The 27,949-nt window shown below is 38.9% G+C and overlaps 2 protein-coding genes and 1 long non-coding RNA gene across 3 annotated transcripts in view; 2 read left to right on the forward strand and 1 right to left on the reverse strand.

The window, feature by feature from the left end:
- Positions 1–3,628, reverse strand: part of LOC133519764 (uncharacterized) — a 133,254-nt gene extending 129,626 nt beyond the window's left edge. Inside the window, exon 1 of the transcript XR_009799670.1 lies at positions 74–3,628. The gene's annotated coding sequence lies outside the window, so the exon portion shown is untranslated. The remainder of the gene's footprint in view (positions 1–73) is intronic.
- Positions 1–27,949, forward strand: part of LOC133519765 (uncharacterized) — a 171,377-nt gene that overhangs the window by 112,411 nt on the left and 31,017 nt on the right. The gene's annotated exons all lie outside the window — the stretch shown is intronic.
- On the forward strand, positions 19,664–27,792 carry LOC133519759 (methionine aminopeptidase 2). The gene is made up of 8 exons (XM_061853849.1): positions 19,664–19,891; positions 20,151–20,345; positions 20,934–21,094; positions 21,695–21,869; positions 23,921–24,129; positions 24,474–24,564; positions 24,683–24,857; positions 26,681–27,792. The coding sequence occupies exons 1-8, from the start codon at positions 19,753–19,755 to the stop codon at positions 26,931–26,933; spliced, it is 1,398 nt and encodes a 465-aa protein (XP_061709833.1). The 5' UTR covers positions 19,664–19,752; the 3' UTR covers positions 26,934–27,792.

Genomic DNA, 27,949 nt, shown 5'->3' on the forward strand with positions numbered 1-27,949 from the left:
AATTTTAATATATATTTTCCAAGAAACTAATAGCTGTTTATTACCCTGTAGTTAAATATTAAAATAGACTCACCTAAGCTAACACAGAAAACAATCCCTTAGTTTTAATCCTGTTTAACTAAAACATTTTCATCGTCACACGTTTCACTTCGAAGTGCCTAATCTTGCCGTTTACTTAGGCTATTAACACAAACACCGCACCATAGTTAACTTGATAATTTGGTTAACACTATAACTTCACACTCACAAACTCAAAGTCACTGTTTAAAAGTTGTTTAAAATCACTAGTTTGAATTTAACTTAGAGTATGAAATATAGCATTGCTACGACGTCGTAGGCTTTCGTAGCACGCGCCGAACGGGCGCCCGAGCGTGTAGGCGGACGGGAAGGCAAATCGCGACTGGCGACCAGCGACTGGCAACGTCGCAGCGCTAACCCAGGCTGAAAACACCTATCGGAGGTATCACTGCTATACGTAAACCCCGACATAGCTATACCCTCTAGTAGGTTTGTAAACACAGTCGCAGCGTTTTTATCACGCGATCGTTGATTGCGCCTCAAACACTATATGACTTTGTCTAATGGCTTTAACAATTCCCAAACCTTTGGATAGACAATCTACAATTAAGACTATTTAGAGTTATTGTTCACGCTATTTTTGAGGTTTTATTTTATTTCTTGCAATTAATTTTACAATTTGAACATGACTTGTCGACTGACAGTACTGACATACTAACGATTATTTTTCAGCTAAAAAAAGAATGAGTAATTCAGACTTCCAGATTCAAAATAGTTTGAACTAAAGAGTCTATAAAGTCTGTTCGGAAAGAGAAGTCGTGGAATGTATGGGGAACAATACATTCCACGACTCTTCTCTTTCGGAACAGATTATCTTCTAAACTTCAAACCCTCCTAAGTTTTACATATATACGCCATGCAAATCAATATTTATGATCCATTTTAACCTTTAGCGTACTTAGTACCTAAACATGAATTTATCATAATTGCGATATAAATGGCAAATTTTTGACATAAATAGGGTTGTTTCCATCTACAAATCTTATGGCAGAATTGTATCCCAATAAATTCTTTTGGATTATAAGAACATGTTAAACTACTTTGAGGGGACCTGTAATAACCATATTTTTGTAAATATTGAATTTAAAATATCTTTTGGCACACGTCACGTGACCAATCTCGAAACGTCTTTGAAGATTCTGATGACGTCACAACTCTCGGATTGACACTCTTGACAGTTAGGCGATAAACAACAAATGATAAATGTCAGTTGACAGTTCGTATCTTCTACGTGCGTATGTACTTATGTGTCAAACCGTAAACTGTGACGTCACACAATTTTCAAAGAGCGTTTTGGGCGCGAAAGCATCAGTCAAAATATATTTTGTTAATTTAACATATTTAAAACCGTTTTTAGTATAAAAGTTGAATTTTAGGGCAACTTTTAGCTAATATAGAACGGAATACAAGCGTTTCAAAAAATTGGAAACAACCCTATTGCCCTCAGCATAGTACCGAAGATGTTGGCAGCATTGCCGCGCTGGATTGTTCTGACGTAGTGATTATATGCTCTTTGGTTCTGTTAGGATGATTGTTCATATCTCAAGATTGACAATGCGTTACCACCTCTCCTCGAATGAAATGCTTCTCTATCTAAATATTCTGAACAATCTTACAAAAAAGAACAGTAAAAACTGAAATAGAGGTAATTAATGAAAATGTGACAAAGCCCTCCAGCCTCCAGTACGCCAGGCCGGAAACGAACCGACGTCGCAGAATAAATTCCGTCGTCTTTAGCTTACGCGGTATAACGCCATCACCTCTACGCCACCCGACCACGGCGGGACCCGTCCTAAATTCAAATGCAATATTTTTTTGAAATGCTACGCGCCTTTGAACCTAGGTTGTTTTTTTATATATTTATTTATATATAATAGTGACAAACGCAGAATTGGTAAACCAGTATAACGCGACTCACAATTCCTAATAAGCACGTTTAATCGGAAGTCATACTTATACTTGATTCACATGCGCTTGGTAAGCGTTGGGAATGTAGTTACTTGCACGAGTTAAGGGAAAGGGGGCGGCCGCTTCTCCATATAAACGTAGTCCCCATTTTCCTTTCTGGATATTGACATTATGTTAAATATTTTTACATAATTTGATATATAGATATTTACCATAGCTATGCCCCTACGTTTGCCTTTTTTTCGATTTTTTGATTATTGTAAAAAATAGGATCATACATAGCGATTACGTACAAATTTTAAAATGCCCCTAACTTTTATAATAATCAAAAACTCGGAAATAATCAAACGTAGGGGCATAGCTGTGGTTGATATACAACTTATTGTGTCAAATTATTTTCAATAATGTTAATATCCTGGGACAAAAATGAGGACTGCGGTTGTATGAAGGTGATTTTTAAGTAAGTAAGTAATCATTACTGCATACCATGGTACAATACAAGTTGTTACAAGTGATAAAAGAGTTCACATGGTTTCCTTAAGGCTATTTATATCTAAAATATGATTTCTCTTAACTAATTTGTGTAACAATTGTGAAGCTACCACTATATAATATCTATATCGTTGTCCTGCATAAATTCGTCTATGGAATAGTATGATTTTTTTATAAGGATAGTCTTGAGTCGATTTGCAAATAAATGTACTTTTTGTATGTTTTTTATAACCTTTGGTAGCTTATTACATATTTTTATCGCACGGTAATATGGGCATTTCTTAAAGATATCTAAAACGGATTCTGGGAGGATTAAGATGGCCTTACGGCGCTCACTTTTATTATATTGGAAAGGATTTATATTGTTTTTTACGAAGGTTATTTCTAGAATGTATAGTGAGGGGAGGGGCAATATTCGAAGAATCTGGAAATGAGATTTACAATTTTCAGTCTAGTGGGGAGTGTTAATTAATATGCGAATGCATTTGTCTTGCACGATAAAGAGGTCAAGTGCGTCGCTGGTATGGCCCCAGAGCAATAGACCGTAGCTCAGCCAGGATTGCACATATGCGTAGTAAGCAGACAAGGCGCAATTGGTGTGTGTTAGACTTTAGTATGCTGAAGGCGAAAAGGAAAGAAGATAATTTTGATTTGATTTTTACTATATGTTTTTTCAGTTGAGATGGGTGTCTATAGTTAGTACTAAAAATGTTGCATTCAGCCTCATCTTGGATGTTCAGGTCCTTTAGAACTGGTGTTAGATCAAGAGGTCGTTTTGGATATGGTCTAAATTGTATTGTTTTTGTTTTGGATGTGTTTATTACCAAGTTGTGGTCTCGTAGCCACTCCGATATAATAGTGAATGCTTCTTTTATACTTGAATAAATCTGGACCAATACACAACGCGCGGACAGTGTCATGGTAGAAATACTCGAGGTGCACACCTGCTACTTGTCCCGCACCGCAGACTCGCTAAAGCTCGAAAGTCACTCGCTGTCCTAGGTGTCAAGATCTATAACACCCTACCTAGTGACATAATTACCTCTGCGAGTGATAAAATATTTAATAATAAACTTAAAAAAATGTTGATTGACCTGTGTTGCTACAGTGTGAATGAATTTATTTTGAGGAAGTGTGAATAACATATAAATTTGAGAATTTAAATAAATAAACATAATAATTGTAAATAAAAATTGCAATCAATATAAATTGACCATTGTAATGTACTCGTAATAATATGGTTGACATTGTACAGTATGGTAAAGCAACCTCATTGAATTGACGTGTAAAATCTGTATAATTTTATCAATAAATGTATCTTATCTTATCTTATCTTATTGTTAGAGTTGTTTTCGTGTTTAAAAAGGAGGGATATATCGTCCGCGAATAGGATACATTTATGGTTAGTAACTTTTGGGAGGTTTTCGGGATTTCGCGCGGGTCCTCCACTTTCTACCCACTAATGTTTTGTAATGATTATTTATTTTACATTGTCTGCATGTTAGTCCTAAGATATATTATATATAAATATTGTATTCTCAAGTAAGCGAATTTTGTTAATTCTTTTTGACAATAAAGTTCTTAAACCAAACCAAGTGTCTGGTTAAAAAACACGATTTTAATTCCCCAGTACATAGGCGAACTTATCCATTTAAGGGATCTCTTCCGGTTAACCTTTGACCAATTGAGGGAGATTTGGAGACTAGACATCCGTACTGCACAAACGGCGCAAAGAAAACGATAAAGTATTTAGTTTATTTATAACCTACATTATATGCACACACCCGTATATAACGTAAAACAAATATATACAACTAAATACATATACATATATTCTATAAAATATATAACATATATCTATACAAAAACTACAATACTGCACACATCTTTTAAATGGAGTATAGTCCGGAAGACCTAACTTTTTTAATTCGTCTTTAGCGATGCGACTGATTGACACTGTCGAAGAGAAAGAAGATGGTAAATAATTCCATAAATTGACCAAGTCAACCGTTCCAAGATTTAACAGGATTTTCTGTATTTGCATCAGATACCGTAATTACCTGTAGGCAATTTCTGAACATGATAGTTTGCGGAAAGTTTTCCGCAATAAATCTCTACTACAGGATGATTCAGGAGGCATGAGCAGGATCAACCCTGCGCAGTTAGTAAATTATACGCCATTGTTTCCCATCAGTATTAGTGAAATAAAGAAATAATACCAGCGAACCCCTTTTTAAATTTGTGAATTTTAGGTAAAATATCTCCGTCACGCTGACGGGGAAGGCTCCTAAAATTAGTGCGAAAAGGACAATTTTAGGCGAAAATCCTGCACAATAATATAATAATAATACCCGCAGGGCAGCTTGTGGCGAGCTGTTGGGGAGTAACGACCCCACGGACCCGAGTACTCCCGAGAGTCGGTCAGGGTCTCCGTCTCCGGCGCGACTTCGTCGGTCGGAGTGGACCCCAAGGGGACCCGCAGGACTCTCAGCTCTGGCTTGCTTTCATTGGCCGTCCAGAGAGGAGTCGTTAGAGCTATATGCTCCAGGGGTGGAAGTGAAAACTTGCATAAGACGCGAGTTGGCACAGTGGCTGTTATCAGCTTAACGTTTAAGATTCCATTATATAATTGAATTTTAGAATCTTTTGCTTGCTCGGGTACCAATATTAGCACGAGACAACAACAACAACTTTACCCCCTTCTAAAACAAATAACTATTTCATCACACCAACTGTTAAAGGCCCTCTTGATTTTGCAACGCTCCCCTCCCTAAAGGCCCCCTTGCAACGCTCAAGATTCCACTTCCCGAATCACTCGTTACAACTATGCCCCCTTGTAAAACAAATAACTGTTATCCTTACCAAAACAATTAAAAACAGCAAAAAGTTGTAATTGTTAAATACAATGCTGAACGATCCATTAACTTTTCCTGAATATGCAAAGTAAGTCCTTCTCACGCCTCACGAATTACCCTGTATAAGTAAATAAACATACATCTTAGAGAACATTAGGAGAGCTGAAATTAATATAAAAGTTTCTAAGCTAGGATTGCCTCCGTTTACTTTTAGCGGGGGAAACTTGTGAAACTTTATTATTAATAATTGAGACTAATTTATGTATATAATCATTGAAAACGTATTTCTATCCGTTTGGTACGGAACCCTTAAGGCACAGACCGTTTCACGCTTTGCTTTTATACTTTTTCATTTCTCATGCATGAAAGTGGGTCATTGTTGCAAGTTGAAGCGTGCAGAAAGTTATCCGTTTCTGCACTAGAGCATTTTACATTCCAAGTACGATTTTTGAATGATACGCAAATAAAATTTGGTTTTAGGTGGATTTGTTGGATAATTTCATAAAAAAATAACGATTATTTTACCTCAATTGTTAATTGAAAATACCCTTAAGAAGTAGGTAACTATAAAGTTTATACTTAGTCGTGTATTTTTAATACACATAATTATATTTTGCTTTACTCGTATTCGAAATGAAAAGGACTGTTTAACTCATGTGAAAGTCACCATTTCATCCCTTGGTTAACAATCTACTATTTATTACTAAACTTGTTGTTATGCAATGCAATATACAATAAAGTAATATAAGTAACATATTTTGTGAATTATATACCCTTGTGCCGTTCTCGAGAATGTTCTCCATTTACTAAGGGGAATGTTTTCGCGCGAGAACTTTCCCCATACAAATGGAGAACATTCTCGAGACCGGCACAACCATAACCCTTACCTTATTACCACCTATCGAGCAACGTTGGTACTACTTAGTTAGGTCACCTGTGTTAAAGTGACATCTTTGTTGGCTATGATTAAACTTAAACTCGCCATCTTGTTTTACATGGATACTGCAAAGATCACTCACATGAGTCACACAAGCAAACTTGAACCATTATCTTCTCAACTTTCAAATAGATTTTTCAATTATTATGAAGTAACTCGTCATTGTTTTTAATTTCGCGCAGACAAACGAATATGTTCTACTTAAATATCAAGGTTTAAAGTAAAGAAAATGAACTTATTAAGAGAATAACTCTGAATAAAAATGTATGAAATTCGCATAAGGAGAACCACCTTAAAACGTGAATATTTATTTATTATCAATTACTTTACATCGAGTTTCAGGTTGATATGTTTGGTAAAGAGTGTCCACAGTCGTCACGTCCCATCGAACCAATTTTTTCAATATGATTGACATTTGTGACATTTGTCATGAACAGTCCGTTGCTTGGACGGCTCGGTGAGCTCGGACAGCCCGGCCCGGCCTGTCTCGCGCTCGGAGACTCAACGATAGTGTCAACGCATATACTATAATATAGAGATGATGGCCCGGTCGCCCCGGCCCCGGAACGGTCCGGCGACGGTGGCGCTCCTGAAAGTCCGTGTGACGGCTCGCTCCGGTCCGCCCCGGCCCGGCCCTGGCACTGTGTAGCGTGAGTCATCCTTAAGGTAGAGCAATCAAACCAAATCATAGCTACAAAGAATGAGTAGGAGTATAACTCAGATTTTTTTTAAATATTTAATTCCCTGAAAAAATAATGATTAAAATGTCGGTGATTTTTTGACAGCTTTTTTCAACAAGTATTTGTAAAGGTACACCTATGGAAAAATCGGCCAAGTGCGAATCGGCCTCGCACACGAAGGGTTCCGTACCATTATCTATAAAAACGGTCACCCATCCAAGTACTGACCCCGCCCGACGTTGCTTAACTTCGGTGATTGGATGAGAACCTCGAGATTGCAAAGAAATATTTATTTTATTCTGTTTTCAGTATCTTTTGTTATAGCGGCAACAGAAATACATAATATAATCTGCAGAAATTTCAACTGGCTAACTATCACAGTTCATGAGATACAGCCTGGTGACAGACGGACGGACGGACGGAGAGCGCTTTTCTGTTCGATTTTTCATTTTAAACACCGAGTTAAATCACACACTCATTAATGAAACATTACTAAGAATTTTACGGTATCTTTTGAGATAGATATAATAGAAAGACCAACAATTTATTTCAGTTGCAAACAAATTTACTAAAACATGATGTAGAGTATTTTAAATGAGCCAAACGAAACTTGAACAACATTCTTAAGTAATAAAACATTATTTCGAACTAAGCTAATAGTAATATAGACAAAGAATTGAAAGATTTTTTTTTCTATACTCGAGAAAGGTTTCAAGATTGCTAATTAAATTTTTAGCAGCCGTATTGTGATCTTAAAAAGCGCTACAACTTTTCAGAAACTATTTCTGAACCTACTGCACCTTAAGAAAGTTAATATCGAGGGCTTCATGCTAAAGGGGCGTATAAGCAAGAACCCTACTTTTCAGGAGAGACAAAAAACTGAATAACTTTTGTTACAATGTACCGATTGTTCTACAATTTTGCATAGAGTATTTAAATTACTGTCTGTTTCATGTGTCATGCCTAGTTTCGTTCTACGTATTCTAAAAAGCAGTAATTATGTAGTTACGCCTCTTTACCACGACAGTAATTTCCGACATATAGGTTGAAATTTTTTGAAAAATACTTGAGATTTATGGTCGTATAATTCATTTTTTTTTCTTTTCGATAATTTAATCATGAAAGGTTGAAATACTGTTAATAATGCGAAATACTTTAATTTTACAGTAATTTAGTCATCATTGTGTAGTTTCTTCTATTTTTTCTGATTTTTATACGCCCCTCTGGGCTGACGAATCTATCGTGTAAGTATCCTTTATTTGTGGCCGTATAATAGGGCGCCAAATTATATTTTGACTAAATATTCATAAGTTCATCTAGATTTTACCATTAAAATGATTCCTGATGGTTTTGATAGTGTCACAACTGTCCACGAGATTAAGCAATGTCGATTGGAGCTGGTTACCGATTGGGTAAGTAACTATTTTGAATTGCCACTTTGAGCATTTCAGTGTTTCAATAGCCTCCGTGGTCTAATGGTTAGAGCGGTTGTCTCTCGGTTCGGAGGTTCCGGGTTCGAATCCCGGTGGGGACACTGTCAAGCAAAAATCGCTTTGTGACTTTGAGAGACTATTCCCGGTTTGGCTAGGACATTGCAGGCTGAATCACCTGATTGTCCGAAAAGTAAGATGATACTGTGCTTCGGAAGGCACGGCGTAAAGTCGTTGGTCCCGGCTGCTATCTATCCGGTGGTGCTCGTCATGAGAGCCATGTCAGAGGCCTTTGGCGACTCAATAACTCTAACACCAGGGTTTTTAAGGTACATCAATCTTACAACCCACACGATAAGAAGAAGTGTTTCAAAAGGCAATCACGCCGCTTATTCTGATTTTTGCCTATAATAGCAGTCGTTTAGCACTTCGCTGGGAGTTAGAGTTAAGACGTGTTGGCTTACTTAAGAAAACTGACTTAACTGAATTCCAATAAGATCATTTTTACTATTTGTGATAGTAGGTAAATGGTAGTCGCTCAAAAGTCGAGTAGTACAAAACGATTTTATAGAAAAGAATTGAAATTGGTAGTAAAGGATGCATGGAAATTGCTAAGACAACACAATGACAGCTTTACTAAAAAAGCAGTCAAGAAACAATCAAACGATTAAATTTAGAGTGCATTAACTAAAACAAAAGGTTAAAGTTAAAACGTATCAAAACTTGTATTCAGACAATAAACATTACTCCTTCTTTAATGGTACCACTGGTAACAAAATTATAACTATCTTAAACAATAAAATATTAATCAAAACTTCTAAACAAATAAATACGACATCATTTATCGTCATTTCATAAAAAGAAACAATATTAAATCTTCTGTACTAATAAACCTAAAAGTAGTTTAGCTAACAACTTAACTCATTTACGTCTCCATCAAATTATAACAGAGGAATGTTACATTTAAGAATTACTACCACCCCGACGGAGGACGAGTGGCTACAGACATATGAGGTAATCAGCCCGCAGCGCACGCAGTGGGCCTTAAACAGCTTTGACTCCTTCAAATCTCCAGGAATGGATGGGATCTTCCCTGCGCTTCTTAAATGGGGCGGGAAGCATCTCACTCTGAAGCTGACCATCGTTCTGCGCGCCTGTCTGGCTCACAGGTACGTGCCGAAGCAATGGAGGGAGGTCAAGGTTATCTTCATACCGAAACCAGGTAAAAACGACTACTCGGACCCCAAATCCTTCAGGCCCATCAGCCTGACCTCTTTCATGTTGAAAACATTAGAGAGGTTGTGTGACAGGTACCTTAGAGAGAGGGTGCATATTCATGTGCCCTTGCATCCAAACCAATATGCCTACAGCCCTGGCAAATCTACAGAATCGGTACTTCACGCAGTAGTAAGTAAAATTGAGGTGGCTTTCAAAAACAGATCCATGTGCTTAGGAACCTTCATAGATATAGAAAGGGCTTTCGACAGGACCAGGTTCAGTAGCATAACAGCAGCACTGGTAAGACATGGCGCGAATGCAGTTATGACAGAATAAATAAATAAATAATAAATATTATACGACATTATTACACAAATTGACTAAGTCCCACAGTAAGCTCAATAAGGATTGTGTTGTGTTGTGTTGTTTTGGATAAACAACATGTTGAGCCAACGAACCATCAAACTCGGGACGGGCGAAACACAGCAGGCATTAATGGTAAAAGGATGCCCCCAAGGAGGAGTCCTATCGCCACTACTATGGAACCTTGTGGTGAATGACCTGATCACCACACTAAACAATAATCACTATTACACAATCGGCTATGCTGACGACATAGTGATACTGACGAGCGGCAATCATGCAGGTACGGTATGCGATGTACCCGCTCTGCACTAGCCATCGTGGAACGCTGGTGTTTTAACAACGAACTCTCAGACAATCCCAACAAAACTGAGCTGGTTATGTTCACCAACAAACATTTCCGCCTGTTCGACACTGAACTCCAACTATCTGCGGAAGTAAAGTATTTAGGGGTAATAATTGACAGCAAATTGAATTAGAGCAATCACCTAAGGCAAAATTGACAAAGGCACAGTCGTAATCTGGCAATGTCGTAGGATAGTGGGTAGAACCTGGGGGCTAACCCCAAAGATAACTCTATGGCTTTACCAGGCTGCCATGCGACCAATAATAAGCTACAGTGCGATAGTTTGGTGGCCACGCACCAAACTATCCGTAGTTGAAGCTGAACTACAACAAATCCAGAGGTTGGCCTGGCGACCACGGGCTGCATGAGGACAATACCAACCGCGGCCCTGGAAGCCTTACTGAGCCTGCCGCCGCTGCACCTCTTTATACAACAGGAAGCGCTAGCTACGGCGGTACGTCTCAAAAAATCTAATCTCTGGAGACCACCTAGGGTACCACACACCGAGATCCTCTACGAGACGATAGGTAAGGAACCGCTAATAGAAGCGATGACTGACAGGATACCCAGACAATTCGTCTTCGACAAGAAATATAAGATACAGTTACACGAAGAACCTCGTGAAGGACTCAAACCATGAGAGCTGAGAAGCTTCACAGATGGATCAAAGACAAGGTCAGGCACTGGCGCTGGAGTATTCTCAGAGGACCTAAACATACATATCTCAACACCACTAGGACTTGACTAGGTGCCCACAATACAGTCTTCCAGGCAGAATTGGCATCATAATGGCAGCACACGCAATCGCCTCAAGGAAAGTATTGGACTACTCCATCCGCATACTCTCTGATAGTTGGCCAGTACTACAAGCTCTGCAAAGTTATACTTTGATCTCAGGGCTAATCTACAAATGCCACAAAGCTCTGTCAGAGGTAAGCACCACCACCAGCTTAACTCTGCAGTGGATCAAGGGACACAGCAACTCGCGAGGGAACAATGCGGCCGACATATTGGCGAGAGGATGTTCGGAACTGAGGGTGGCAGGATCGGAGCTAATTATACCTCTGCCTTATGCCTGGCTCCGGAACATGCTGCGACACAACACCAAGGTAAAACACCAACCGTACTGGTCTAACCTAGGCACGTGCAGGCAGGCGAAGGAAGCCCTCCCGACAATCGACCCCGGTTTGTCGAGGAGGCTGAGACAGCTGAAGAGGCCACAGGTCCGGCTTTTGACTGGGGCCATAACCGGCCACGCCCCACTAAACAAACTCCTACTAACCCTACGTGTTACAGATAGCGCCCTCTGCAGAGCGTACTTGGAGGCAGAGGAGACAGCCGCCCACGTCATTCTTGAATGCCCAGGGCAGAGCCATCAGCATCAGAGCGCTCCACTTCATTGTTATTATTCGCACGAGATGTACACCATACTGTAACGCACTAGACACTGACTGAGAGACAGGCGGCCCTAGTGCGCTTACCCGCTTGACAGAAAGGGATAGTAATATGCGGCAATCAAGGACGCTGTCTCCGCGCCCCTTTGGCCCGGCATTATTTGAAGGCCAACGTAATTTTTGTACGGTCGTATGTTCATACGCCTCTTTGCCGCGACGCACTTTGAGGATAGTTGGTAAAAGTTTATGGTCGTATGTATGTACGCCTATATAGCGTGACACTATTTGGTGATTCGCACTGTCACGTGAGAGAAGTATGTACGTACGCCTTTATACTCCGATGAATATCGGGGACTGAATGAAAATATCACTTATACGCCTTCAGTACGGCTTTTTGGAACGACATAAAATTATGACTGTCTGTTATACGCCAAATGATTTTTTAATTATTTAATTAACTAATTGTTATGATAAAATTATGAAAAAAATTGTGCTTACGTATTGTTACAAGACGAATACGATGCCGTTAAAAACGAAAAATGGCATTTTTGCGTATACGCCCCTTTGGCCTGAAGCCCTCGATATGCTTACTTTAGCAAAAGCTTTACGGCTTACGGCAGCTTTAATAACTAGGTGAAACAAATGGGTCGTTCTCGACGTTCTCAGACAATACACATACCTTTATGTTCCTACCATATATATGTATATAAATATACTAATATTCCCACGAGCCCAGCATTAAAATATTACAAAATAACCTGTCATGGCAGCGGTAGCCTCGAGTGTCTGGCAAAAACAAAAATATCTTCACCACTAACAAGATTTCGCCATTGACAATGGGCCGTACGACCATTTAAAGTAAAGCAGCTGAGATATGGCGCTACTAGTACCTAGGTAAATAATAATAACCTTAACTGTTAATTGTGCCTACCTAAATATCTAGTTGGCGATTCCATATGAATATAATATGATTTCAACAAATACATTCTAAAATATATCTAAATATAAAACTAACTAAAAACTAAACCGAAATATATAATATAAACTAAATATGTATAAAATAACTACCCCCGATGCAAAGGTGCTCATCATTTTGCATTAGAGTAGAATAGTCAAGGTATTAAATATAGACACGTATAAAGTGTCAAAAAAATGCACACGCTATCTTAATGTATGGGCAATAAGGTCGTGTATATATATTTTTAGCACTTTAAGCTCTGTCCGTGTCGATATTCAATACCTTGACTTGATTTTTTTAAATTAAAATCGATGTCATGCAACATACTTTTTAATTACGATTTGTTGCAATCATTATGGAATCGCTCTACTAAATTGTACCGAGATAGTGCGTCCATCAAAAACTGGATGTCGGCAGGTAAATCAATCGAATTAGGTATAATATACCAGGTAAAAAAAAATACTAAAAACTTATATATTATATGTGTTATTAGTATATTTTTTACCAGGAACATACACGTAGGTATTTGAATGCGTAATAAAAGCGTAAAGCGCTGATTAATTCGAATTTGAATTTGATTGGTTAGTCATACATATCTGAATTTAATTGTTTTTTTACACTTCCTACTCGTACAACGTTAAGGGAAATTATAAGTACCTATTCGATATAAAGGATATTATATACGCCATCAAATAACAGTGCAGCTTATCTCAGCAAGGGGGCAGTCTTACCTCTTGCCCCATATGAGAAAATAGACTAAGTGCGCGTCTGGCAGCTATAAATAACCACAGAGTCCGCCTATTCTGCGTTTGTTAAACCAAATAGTCGTATAACTTAAAGTGCTATTAGACACTTATGACGTTTTGGCATAACATAGCTGTATTTACTCGTATTCCGCGAGGCAATATTTTCGGTGGAAACAATAAAAACGGGGAAGACTTCGTTATTTCGTCCGGTAATTTTGTTTTAAAGACCTTCGACACAGCTTCACTTCGCGTTCGCGTGTTATTCGCCTAAGACACTGCGTAATAGCTACTTTTTGATCTTACCTATGTAATGTATTGCCTAGTTTTCTCTTAAGTTCATCAGATATAAGTAGGTAAGTGGAGATTGTAAAAACTAGGGCCTGTGCCAAGTTTAGCGATTAGAGCTTCCTAAATGCATTTTTTTTAGCGATAGGGTCGTACGTCGCACGTGACCGTCAGGCAAGTATAGGGGTGTATTTAAGCAAACGCGTACCTAAGGGCTCAATTATTAATAGATGTTTTTCACATAGCTTGGGTACCTACGGTACGGTGATAGCAGTCATTTCCACACAATGTATGACCTTAAAATGCAAAATATTAACCTTATTTATAACAGTCAGTGTGAGAGCACCATAAGCGGGTATAATATGTTAGTGAATTATTGAATTTCATTACTGTTGACAGACCTTGATCAGATTTTATAAATTAGCAAATTTTTGTACCAGCTGTGGGCCCGACCAAACGAGATTTCGTGATACTGTGACATGTGATAATGTTTATAGGTTTGGCTACGTCCCCTGTATTGAATTAACATTTAATGTTTATCATCATAACTATGTTTTTGTTCTGTCGTTGTGAATAAGAAATTAAATGTCACGCGATATCGAATACGCGATTTTTTACAAAATCTACCCTATTGACATATATATGATCTACCCCTAGAAAATCAAATACCCTACACCAGAGCGTGAGGTGAGAGGTTTTTAACATTTTGAAGTGCAGAGTTTAAAGGATAAGGGATAGATAGACAGCAAATGAAAACTTTAGTACCTATGTACAGGTAGGTACTTATATATCACCACGTGACATACCTATATAAAGTCCTTGCCAGTTTTTGGGAGCGACGTGTGACCGAAAGGCAAGAGCTTTCTACTTAAATGTAGCCTATAAATATACCTTAGATTTACACTCATATAATTTACTAATCTGCGAAAATACATCAACGTTAATTAAAAGTATAAGGGTACAAACGTTTATGCTATACAAATATACAATACACCGTATTTAGTATTAACAATATAATTACTTAATCTAGGAAATACAACTTACCTTTCTCTCCGTTTTTTTCAGTTATGTTATCTAGGTTGCACTGCGACGGGCTTCGTCCATGCATGTCTTTTTGGCTTTCGTATCGCTCTGGTAAAAAAAAACGATTATCGGTTCTTATTAAAACTGCCCACTATGACCATACTAAAATTCTCTTTCTTGCAGAATAGAACAAAGAAAATTAGCTTTAAGTTACACATTTTACATATACCTTTATAGATATAATTGTATTTTTACTGGAAAGTTATTCCATCTCTACTAAATACGTTAATGTTAAGAGGAAATATAAAAAGACATTCTGATAAAAAAATAAAACTAGAAATAAGGCTCTGTCAGAGGTAAGCACCACCACCAGCGTAACTCTGCAGTGGATCAAGGGACACAGCAACTCGCGAGGGAACGATGCAGCCGACATGTTGGCGAGAGGTGGCTCGGAACTGAGGGTGGCAGGACCGGAGCCAATCATACCTCTGCCTTATGCCTGGCTCCGGAACATGCTGAGATGCAACACCAAGGTAAAACACCAACAGTACTGGTCTAACCTAGGCACGTGCAGGCAGGCGAAGGAGGCCCTCCCGACAATCGACCCCGGTTTGTCGAAGAGGCTGAGACAGCTGAAGAGGCCACAGCTCCGGCTTTTGACTGGGGCCATAACCGGCCACGCCCCACTAAACAAACACCTACTAACCCTACGCCCCAGATAGCCCCCTCTGCAGAGCGTGCATGGAGGAAGAGGAGACAGCCGCCCACGTCATTCTTGAATGCCCAGGGGTGGCAGAATACCGGGCACAATACCTCGGTTCTCCGGGGTCTCTCCCAGAAGTCGTCGGCAACGTCAAGGGTCTGCTAGGCTTCCTGGTAGAGTTGGGTTGGCAGGAGTAGTGCCGTCAACCCACCATCACGCAAAATAGGCGCGAATTGCGACGTCGAGTTGCGGAAACCAAGCCCGCGAATACGAATACGAATATGAAGCCCTATGTCCCGTTCCGACTGTCACCTGATCCAATTCCAAACGTGCCAAAAATGCTAGCGGCATTGCCGCGGTGCACAGCTAGCGATATTTGCTGAACCAGGAAAGAGCCGGCACGGGGGTCGCTGCCCCTATCTCTCAAACGCCGCCCCAAAGTACTAACAAGTTTTTTGGCCTCCACACAACAAGGCCCCGCAGTTTCTATAGCGACCGGAACAAAGTCGTACCAGGGGGGTGTCACTACGCAGTTTAGGTATATTTGGCCGGCGCGCCTCCCGGGCAGGCGTATAGCAGCGGGCTGCCGCTCGGCTCGCACGATCACGATAGTCGTGTCACGTGGCGCTTGCGTAAATTTGAAAATACACAATGGATTTGAAGCCTAAATCTCGATCTAATCCGTATAAAAGTTATTGTTCTGTTTACTGATGTCTGAATAAACGGAAGAACAAGGAAGCAGATATAACATTTTTTTAAAATTCTGGACGATATTGAAAGTTAAGTCATTTTGATGAATTTAAACTTTAAACCATAACATAAATACTCATTAATCAAATTGGATAACATTTTGATTTGTTTTGTTTGCATAAAACATAAGACCAAATTAAAATGAATTATGTATTCCTAAGCTTAGACTAGGTATCTAAATACCTACTTCTAAGAATTTTTCAATAGCCTGGGGGGTAAGGTCTATTAAGCACCTACTAAATTATTCCTTATGAATAACTTATAGGTACACACATATATCAACAACAATGTATCACAAAATGTTAAACAAGAAGGTACCTATAATAACGTCGTCAAGTAGGTTGATGATTGATATAGTCTAAGAGGTAGTGACCTTTTCGCGAATCGTACTTTCTTTTCAACAATTTCGAAATTCACAAAACAAAACATATTTTTCACCACACCCGCTCGTACAGGCTGATTTTACCCTTTAAAAACAGTGAGTAAAGTTGCATTTTATCCTCTAGAGAGTTAACGTAATTAGATTTTGATTTGTTGTTCACGCGTTAATTAGCTTGTTGGATAGACTAATAATACTTAAACGATTATTTTGAATAATAAATATTACATATAATTAATATTTAAATATTACATGTAATAAAAATTGTTGCAATGAAAACAAATTGTAGTTTTCTCGCATAGGTGTGGTTAAATAGTTATTTATTATACAAGGGGGCAAAGTTGTTGTTTAACTTCTTGTTATTATATTCAGACCCGAGGCAGCAAAAGATTTCAAAATTGATCCACGAGCGTAGCGAGTGGTTCAAATAGTGGAATTTTGAGCGTGTGAGGGCCTCGAAGCACGAGAGGTTGAACAAATTTTGCCGCCGAGTGCCTTCTCAGGAAATAAATGAGTACGTTCAAAAATTAGGGATTGCATTTACACACAATTTTAAGCACTATTTACACGGAAATCCTCGAAGTGAAATATTTCAATTACTGCAAGAGATTCATTTTCGTAGGTAATTGCCATATTCGTGTTTCCCTGCGGACTATTTATTATGATTGTATATTTTCAACTCTGAGTTTTAATAATCGAACTTTTAAATTTGGGATAAATCAATTAAATAATACTTAAAAGTAAAACAATTAAAAGATAATGTTATAATAAACACATTTGATTTTTGTACCTATTTGTATTTTATTTCGTTACAAATACTCAGTTAAACGCCCATCGGTCCAATAAACTAACTTAACAATTAACATAATTAAGTTGCCAGCTCTTAGACTATGATTATGGCGCGTCGTCTTGGAAGCAAGCGTAAAGGCGGCGGCGCCCGATCGGTTCGCATTTCTTCTTTAGTTCCCGGAGTCCTTACTTAGTAAACGTTAAAATAGACATCCTTAATTTATTGAATATCGGTTGCCCAGAAACAATATTAGGAACTGACCGACATATATTTCCGTGAGATGAGAATCAGACATACTATCTCCGGATAATTTTTTTATGTTTACAGAATCAACGTTTGTAATGCCTACATAATTATTTACCTTAAAAATAATTAGTAGGTATAGGTACAAAAACTTGTCAAGTGACAACCCTGTGCCGGCACTCACAGCTGGGTCATAAAACTGCGGCGCGCAAAGAAGATTCACGGTTCGTGCGCGGTTATAAGTTTCAATTTTGCTTGCAGGCGGCGAGTATAGGTATAATTTTATACCTAAATCTGACTTTTGTGAAGGAGTGAACTTTCTGTACGGTAGTACTATAATTAGTTATTCTGTGTCTCCACATTATAAAACTTAGGCTTCCGATTATATTTGGCCACGCTCCCGCAACATGCTTGCAACATGGCATAAATTGAACGTTTACGTATCAAGTTTTCAACCGGTAACTAATTTTTTTTTAATAATTCGTCGGTGGGTAACAAGCATACTACCCGTATGATGGTAAGCAGTCTGTAGCCTATGTACGCCTGCAACCCCAGAGGAGTTACATGCGCGTTGCCGACCCTAGCACCCCGTGCCCTCGTTGAGCTCTGGCAACCTTACTCACCGGCAGAAACACAACACTATGAGTAGGGACCTAATTATTTAATTAAAAGAATATTATGTGATCAAGAAAAAATTGCGTTTATTATCCAAAATAATCCCTTTAGTTTCTAGAATAAGAATAATAAGACATAAAAATAATAATTGATTATTTTGATTTAAATGTACCTATTTTTTCATTTCACACCATGCACAAAATAAAGCACCACACGTAGACTGCACGTATTTTTAGACTCTATTTCTATTTTATATTAGTATAGAACTATGAAGAGTAAGTAACTTGACCGTGACGTCATTTATTTCATATAAATTGCATAGTAGCATATAGTTTTGAGAGTTTTAAAAAATAAACTGATTTGACTAGTAGTCAAATACCCTATTGTCTCCTAGTGTCGGTAAAAAAGGGGTCAAACTTAAATAGCAACTTTGTCAGTAGAAAAGGCTGCAAATTTAAAAATGAACGAGCGAAAGGTTGATCCCCAAAGAAAATTTGAATTTCGCGCCTTTTTCTACTAATAGCTACGATATGGTGCAAACAATGTTTAATGGAATTTTTAATACAATACAATACAAATACTCTTTATTGCACACCTCAATGCAGAAACAATACAAATAATACAACACATTAAGAAGAGGTAAACAACAGGCGGTCTTATTTACATAAATATAATAAATAATCCTAAACTTAAAAAAAAATGTAATCGGTTGAAAACCGTGTGTAAATTAAAGGGCTTATTACGCTCATCCTGCCTTCGAACGGCTAACGATCGGAAGCAAGGTCAGTGCCGATGTCGGGCCCGATGACTCTTATTAGTGCCAATTACATCCACACTTTATCAGGCCTGAAATCAGACCCGATTTCGGGCCCGAGAAAGAATATTAGTAATTCATTCTCCCGAAATCGGGTCTGATATAAGTGTGGATGTAATTGGCACTTGAGCAAGATTTTAGGTACTACCCAGATCCAGGGGGCCTACCGCGAAAACCGAAATTCGCAAATTGCGTGGATCTTTCTCTTTTACTCTCACTAAGACGTAATTAGAGTAACAGAGAAGAATGCCCACAATTGACGAACTTCTATTTTCGCGGTTATAGCCCAGATTGGACAATTGACCAACAATACCTGTGGCGTCATAGTATTCGGCCTCCAGGCCATAATTGTAAGAAAAAACACATAGTATTCGCGTTTGGAGGTTTTTTTTTTTCAATTGAATGCGCTTATACACCATACATTTAAATTGGAGATCTTATAGAATCGGTCGATTTGATGATCCCGTCTGGATTGGCCTTAAAATGAGAATAAAGAAAGAAAGAAAATTACGTTAGTTTCATTTCTTTATATCAATAGTTTTTGATCATGAAACATTTATAATAATAATAAATCTTATTGAGTATCACAGAAGGCTCAATTTTGAATGAACTAAAAAGCATTGAATGTTTGCAACTTTTTAGCTCAGCTCAAATAGCAACTTGTCGAATGTAACGCAAATGAGATTGACTTTTGCGGGCAGTCGCATGGAATTCATCAGTTATTTCAGTTAAAATATTAAACGTTATGGCTTCTATTCAGAAAGAGGAAGATTTGAAAAAAGACGTAGTCGAAAATGGCCAAGAGAACGAACTAGACGACGTAGAGGAAGATACCAAGGATCCCGCCAAGAAGAAGAAAAAGAAAAAAAAGAAGAAGAAGGCAGGTTAGGTTATCAATATTATCATATTCGACATATAATAGTGTAATAAGAATGAAAACTACAATGGCAGTACATTTGCCTCAGGTAAATGGACGTTAATAACTTAATATCAGTATAACCTCTAACATTCCTTGTCATACGATAAATACAAAAAACAAAGACAAAGGCTTACCAAGTACGATCCAGTTTAGTTGGAACATTAACAAATTGAATGATTATGAATTATTAATTCATTAAATAACATTTTATTTTCCATTGCCAGATTCTGAAGTAACTGGTGATACCAATGAAGTCACTAATGCAACCGAAAATGTTAAATCACTGTCTGTGGAAGATTCCACACCTGAGGGTGAAGAAAAGAAGAAGAAAAAGAAGAACAAGAGTAAGGGAGGCAAAGGAGCGGCAAAGGAACAGACCAATCCACCCACTATACCTATAGCTGAGTTGTACCCGCAGGGTGAGTCATATGTTTATCATATTTTTTTATAGGAGGAGCATACATTTATCACAGCACTTCTGTGCTAAGCCTGCTAATAAACCAGTGGTAAATAAATATCACATATTAAGTTGTACATAAGTTCAAAGAAACTTATCAATACAAATTATTCATGTTGTAGTCTCACACCTTACCACAAGGCTACCAAGGATACCTTGCATAAAACAATATTGCATACAACAATAATATTTGTGTTACGATAGTTCCATTCATAAAGTGAGATGAAAAACAAACTGCCTTTTTCATATTAGCACAATTCTGTTCAATTTAAAGTAAACCTGAGGATACAAAAATAACTGCTCTCCAGCTGACTTTTTAAAGCAGAATATATGTTAGGCTTAATCAGCATGAGCCTTTTGTTAAGTACACAAATCTGGACAGACAGAACTACTTTTGCTTATGTAATGGGTGGTTAACCTTACTGGATTACAGTCCCCCAAAACTAATTTTTGATAACTTAAGTGGTGGCTTTTATATTAGATGCTTAAACAACTGTTAATAAAATGATTATAGATAGAGTCCAGTAGAATAACTAATGTTTAAACATAGGTAACTTTCCTGAGGGTCAAATAATGGAGCATGGACATGCTGAAGGCATTGATGACAGGACTGCCAAGGAGCGGTTCTCCAGTGAGGAAAAAAGAGCCTTGGATAGGATGCACCAAGACATATATCAGGAGATCAGACATGCCGCTGAGGCCCACAGACAAGTAACTATAATTTAATAATGTATTTTTCACCACAGTTTGTAACACCCTTTATTCTTCAATGACTGTTGAGATAGTTGCATTTTATCTACAAGAGTGGCTAAATGATTATATGCAAATTTTGAGTAGTTTCTTTATGTTGGCAGAGTGCAGCACTAGCACCTTTCCTAAACCATAGACTAACTTATATATACTGTGCCTTAAACTGTTATTGACAAGTTTTCACAGATACTAAAATATGACATTGATGCATCAAGGCGGTTTGTTTGTAAAGGGCCTACCGGGTAACGTGAAAATCGAAATTTAGTTATCTGCCTCTTTATCGCTCGAATATGGAAGAGTGATAGAGAGGTTAGTAACGAAATTTCAATTTTCTTGTTTCGCGGTAAACCCTCGAGAGTTTCACGTAATATTCCCTATTGACTTTTAAGTTATCATTTAAAATGATAAATATTTTACTGCATTCATTTAAATTTGATTTATAATTTTTTACAGTTTGTATTTTCCTAGCATTGTTGTGGTAACAAATAACTATTAAAAAAACTCAACTATTTCAAGTTCAAACTTTTCGACATCCAAATGAGGTTTTGTATATAATTTCAGACACGACAGTACATGCGCGACTGGATAAAACCGGGCATGACGATGATACAAATATGCGAGGAACTGGAATCCACAGCCCGGCGTCTCATTGGCGAAGACGGGCTCAAAGCAGGGCTGGCCTTCCCCACAGGCTGCAGTCGCAACCACTGCGCCGCACATTACACACCCAATACTGGTTAATATAACATCTCTCTTATCTTAAGCTTATACTTTTGATGGCCTGTATGTGGAAGGTCAATCAACCTACAGACTAAAGTCGCAAATAGGTTGAATATACTATTAGATGTACAAGCAATTTTATTAACATATTCACTGCCAAGAACATGATAGCATCAAATTACTTTGCCACTAGTTGTTGGCCACGTACGAAGTGCATCGGGGTAAGTAAAGCGATCCCAGCGCATAAGGTGGTAAAAATGAAAACTAACTGTGGATAGCGTTTTTACCATTTCATACAAGTTATATAGATGGAAATGAAAGTTTAATTTTCGATAGCCGGTTCCACACTGAGCGAGCATACACGCGCGGCAATTTCTTCACGCACAAAACGGCCAGTGTAAACGTGCCTCGGCCGAGGGAAACGCGCGCGCTGCCTCGGCCGAGGCACGTCTACACTGGCCGTATTGTGCGTGGGGAAATTGCCGCGCGCGTATGCTCGCTTTGTGTGGACTCGGCTGAAAACCGCTTTGGTGGGTGTTCCTGAAATAGTCATTTAAATCGTATGGTGTAAGGGACCATTGTAATCTGTATGAAATGCTTAATATAACTAACATATTTAATTTGATAATTATTAATACTGTATCCTTGTAAATAGCTTTGCAAATGCCACATATTATGTGATCTTTTTCTAAAAGTTAAGAATGGGTATGGGTAAGTGTACAGGGTACTTCCCGTGAACTCAGAATCTTGAAATATAGTATGAAGAAGAATATGGTATGAAGCAATGATAAAGGAATAATTGCGAAAACCGTAAATTTTTAGTTACATCATATAATAATATATACAAACACAAACACCACATTACACAAAACCTCAACAAGTTCAACCTTCCTCAAGAATCACATTGATACAAATAGCACAGATAAAGGAAAAATTGCGAAAACCGTAAATTTTTAGTTACATCATATAATAATACATACAAACACCACATTACACAAAACCTCAACAAGTTATATACCTAAACCTTCCTCAAGAATCACTCTATTGATAGATGAAAATCATATGAAAATCCGTTCAGTAGTTTTTAGGTTTGGTTTTTAGAATTAACGTTTTCCGCTAGATTTGCGGATACTAGATTGCGTGACAGTCGTGCACCATATGGTGGTGCGCTGAAAATGAAATTAACCATCTCTTCATCTAGCGTCCCACAATAGGAAAATCGGCAATCGAATTTGAATCAACAGTATTAGAAGATAAAGTTGAATTTGTTTTGTTTTAAAATCGAACGAAACAATAAAAGCAACTCTGTTCCATTTGATTAAGATTTAAATTTCATTGGAGGTAATTTGTGCTAGTATGAGGACATTGAACCCCAGTTAAAATCATACTACTATAAATTTCCGACCGGTTTCGGGCGTGGTGACTTTCAGTTCCGTTGTTCATTGGCTCCTCCTCCAAAACTCAACCAAATGTAATGAAATATTGAGATTATAATGGTATAATGAGCTACCTGCCGAGGTTTTCCCGAGGGTCTACAGTATGAGGTTCTTCAAAAAAGGAGTGTACAGATTTTTAAAGGATCGGCAACGCGCATGTAACACCTCTGGAGTTGCAGGCGTCCATAGGTTACGGTGACTGCTTACCATCAGGCGGGCCGTATGCTTGCTAGCCACCGTCGTGGTATAAAAAAAAATATCTGTGTGGGACCGTTCTGATTTTTAGGCTAATTGATGTCAGTTTTGAATACCATGCTTTTTTGTAGCCTAGGAAATTAGGCCATTTTTGCGAAAATTTGAAGTGCACTAGTGCCTTAAGAAACAAAAAAAGCAAAACAGTCCGACACAGATATTAATAATAACAATCTGTGTTGAAAAAATCATTGCTCTAGCTTCAAAAACCACGGAGGAAATAGTCGAGTAAGTTTGTATGGAGAAATTACCACTCCTGTTGCCTCTTAAGTTTTTTTTTTTTGTATATGGTAATCATTAATATAATACGTTTATCAATAATAATGTACTTCGTTCCAACCGAGTGTTCCACGACACATACGCATTTTTTTTTCTCTAGGTGATACTACGGTGCTTGAATACGACGACGTAGTGAAGATTGACTTCGGCACGCATATCAACGGACGCATCATTGACTGCGCGTTCACTCTGCACTTCAACCCCCGCTATGACCCGCTGGTGAAAGGAGTGCAGGAGGCGACAGAGGCCGGCATTAAGGCGTCAGGGGTAGATGTCAGGCTGTGTGATGTGGGCGCTGCAGTGCAAGAGGTATGTTACTGTTAACGTTCCCTCTGCACTTCAACCCGTGCTACGACGGACTTGTGAAGCGAGGAGGCACCTAAACATCCCTTTCCAGAATGTTTTGCCTTTGAAGAATTAGTTGTTAGTTAAAGCCGAACAATTTACTTAGGAAAGGTATCAGATATTTGTTAAGTGAACGTAAATTAATAATATTCGATCTTATGTTAATATTAAATGGATACAAATTGCATAAGCATTTAAAGGTTCCTGAGTTTTCCAATTCAAGTGGCTTTCTTTAGCGCTTCGCTTGTTTTAACTGCTGACCCTTATTAAAAAGCGCTTATAATAATTACCAGTAACCTTTTTTACAGGTTATGGAGTCACATGAAGTGGAGTTGGATGGCACCGTATATCAAGTGAAGCCCATCCGTAACCTGAATGGACATTCAATCGGACCATATAGTAAGTAATGTTAATATTTTTGTTATATTTATTTAATTATACACTTTTATTACTATACTGTTCTTCACGAGTTATTACCCGATGATAAACAGAAACCAACATGGTATGATTTTACCAGGGATTCACGCCGGTAAGACCGTGCCGATCGTGAAAGGCGGCGAGACGACCCGTATGGAGGAGAACGAGTTCTACGCCATCGAGACCTTCGGCTCCACGGGCCGCGGCCAGGTGCACGACGACATGGACTGCTCGCACTATATGAAGAACTTCGACCAGCAGTTCGTTCCGCTAAGGTACTTACAGTTGTAACAGTCAATTCTACATAAAATTCTTCAAGATAATTACACAGTCAATTCTACATAAAATTCTTCAAGATAACTAATATGACAATTGACAGGCATTCTTAAACTTTTCAGGGTTATTCCCACTAGTTACCACCAAGTTGTTACCAGTGGTAACTACTGGGAATTTTTTACCGACTTTTTACCACTGGTAACTACTGCGAAAAAAAATCCCACTAGTTACCACCATAATTTGGTTAGCGTTCAATACTAATAAAAATAGTATGTCGAATTAAGTATAAGTTAATCCCGTTATTCGTGTAATTATAAGTGGATTACTGTTTCAGTAAACTGCCTTAAAAGTGATAAAAAAATCGATCTTTGATTGATTTTTTTGTTCGTTCGTATAATTGTGACGTTATTTATTGAAAGGGACTTCATTGTCGATGGCGCTTACGCCATTATCAACGATGCTCCTATATAAATACAACGCTGCGCTACGCAGTGAGGCGTAAGCGCCCTTGACAAAAGATCCAGTTTTCATAGATAACGTCACAATTAATTCAATTTCCAATTAATAAGATAAATAGTCTCGAGGTTGGTGGCAAAAAGGAAAAAAAAAACATATAATATAATAATTAATGTAAAGTAATCATTCCAAATAAAACAAAAAATAACTATACGTAAAAATAAAATTTTAACAAACTTGTATTGCTATCGGCGCGTAGGATAGAACGCCGTAGCGATTAAAAATGAACATGTAACATAACGCCATGCATGTTGTAGGACTGTTATCGCCAACTGCTGGGCGAGCTCGGTGGCGATGTTAACCGCTCAGACTAACCAGTATAAACGCCTATCTCTAGTGCGCTCTCTATTAATGTCTCGGTCACGTTACGCTGGTCTGCGCGGCAGCCCGGTCCGCCCGCGCTAGCGCGATGACAATTCCACTGTGCTTTACTAGCTTACGAGTTGCCAATTCACACAGTTCGTATACGTACCCACTTTTTTATTACAGAAATAAATAAATTGTTTTGTTTTAGAATATATTTTATGCTATTCGTGCACAATGTAAATAATGTGTATTATGATTGAGTGAATTGTGATATTCTGTTGGAGAAATAAATTCTAGTAAGTATAAATTTATCCAAATGTTAATTTCTCACTATTTTTTTTTTTCACTTGCACCGGTTTTAATATTTTTGATCACTTTTAAGGCAGTTTACTGAAACACAACACTAATCGACTTATAATTATTTATTACAGCACTCTATATTTATACTATAGAAGTATTGTTTTATTAGTATTGAACTCTAACAACATTTTGGTGGTAACTACTGGGAAAAAAATTCCCACTAGTTACCACCAACTCGAATTGGTAAATGGTGGGAAAAAATTCCCAGTAGTTACCACTGGTAACAACTTGGTGGTAACTAGTGGGAATAACCCTTTTCAGCGAGGCTGCTGCTGTTTTTATTGAATTAAATATTAAATTTGTTGACATTCAAAACAACGTTGTTCCTTCGTGGGATATGCTATGTAATAAAAGTCTAGCAAAACGTAGCGATTCCATACCCTACGTACGTAAATAAAGGTACAGTGCCATCTAGAGACATTTTTAACAGGGTTCAAAGTAGATGGCGCTGTCATTATAAGCGAAACGCTAAAAAGCGAACATGATAGCGCCATTTACAACAGTGTCAAAGCACGCGGCGTCATATGTAAATTACGCCTTTGTATATTTTCTCGGTACGGCATAGTATCACATTACGTTTGACAAAGTATCGAAAGCACGTCTATTCGCTCGTATACTTCATCAGAACTTCCCATTCCAGGCTACAATCGTCAAAGCAACTCCTGAATCTGATCAACAAGAACTTCAGCACCCTCGCGTTCTGCAAGCGCTGGCTGGAGCGCGCGGGCGCGTCGCGCTACGCCATGGCGCTGAAGGACCTGTGCGACAAGGGCGTGGTGGACGCCTACCCGCCGCTCTGCGACGTCAAGGGCAGCTACACGGCGCAGTTCGAGCACACCATCCTGCTGCGGCCCACCTGCAAGGAGGTCATCTCGCGCGGCGACGATTACTAGCAGCTACACGGCGCAGTTCGAGCACACCATCCTGCTGCGGCCCACCTGCAAGGAGGTCATCTCGCGCGGCGACGATTACTAGCAGCTACACGGCGCAGTTCGAGCACACCATCCTGCTGCGGCCCACCTGCAAGGAGGTCATCTCGCGCGGCGACGATTACTAGCAGCTGCACGGCGCAGTTCGAGCACACCATCCTGCTGCGGCCCACCTGCAAGGAGGTCATCTCGCGCGGCGACGATTACTAGCAGCTGCACGGCGCAGTTCGAGCACACCATCCTGCTGCGGCCCACCTGCAAGGAGGTCATCTCGCGCGGCGACGATTACTAGCAGCTGCACGGCGCAGTTCGAGCACACCATCCTGCTGCGGCCCACCTGCAAGGAGGTCATCTCGCGCGGCGACGATTACTAGCAGCTGCACGGCGCAGTTCGAGCACACCATCCTGCTGCGGCCCACCTGCAAGGAGGTCATCTCGCGCGGCGACGATTACTAGCAGCTGCACGGCGCAGTTCGAGCACACCATCCTGCTGCGGCCCACCTGCAAGGAGGTCATCTCGCGCGGCGACGATTACTAGCAGCTACACGGCGCAGTTCGAGCACACCATCCTGCTGCGGCCCACCTGCAAGGAGGTCATCTCGCGCGGCGACGATTACTAACGCGGCCGGCGTCCACGAGAGCGTTCGCGTGCCGCGCCAGTTGGCTGACCAAATTTGAACCTTTCTAGACACGAATATGAGACGACAATATTTACGATATTTGCGTGTTTTACCAATAGTGTTGCGATTTAATTGAGTTTAGCGGTTCAACTGTAGTTAGCCAAATTATCATGGGGCCGAAAGCGGACACGTCATTGAGTAAAGAGGAACAGAAAAAATAGTTAAGCTGCAATTTATGTTATGTATTTCTTGACAAAAGATAAAATTACCAATTAATCTGATTGCAACCAAATAATGAGTTCATATTAGTATACTATGAACTATTCGTGCTTATTATATTTAAAACACTTCTTTACTGAA

This window comes from Cydia pomonella, chromosome 7, assembly GCF_033807575.1.
Source record: "Cydia pomonella isolate Wapato2018A chromosome 7, ilCydPomo1, whole genome shotgun sequence".
NCBI classification, from domain to species: Eukaryota; Metazoa; Arthropoda; class Insecta; order Lepidoptera; family Tortricidae; genus Cydia; species Cydia pomonella.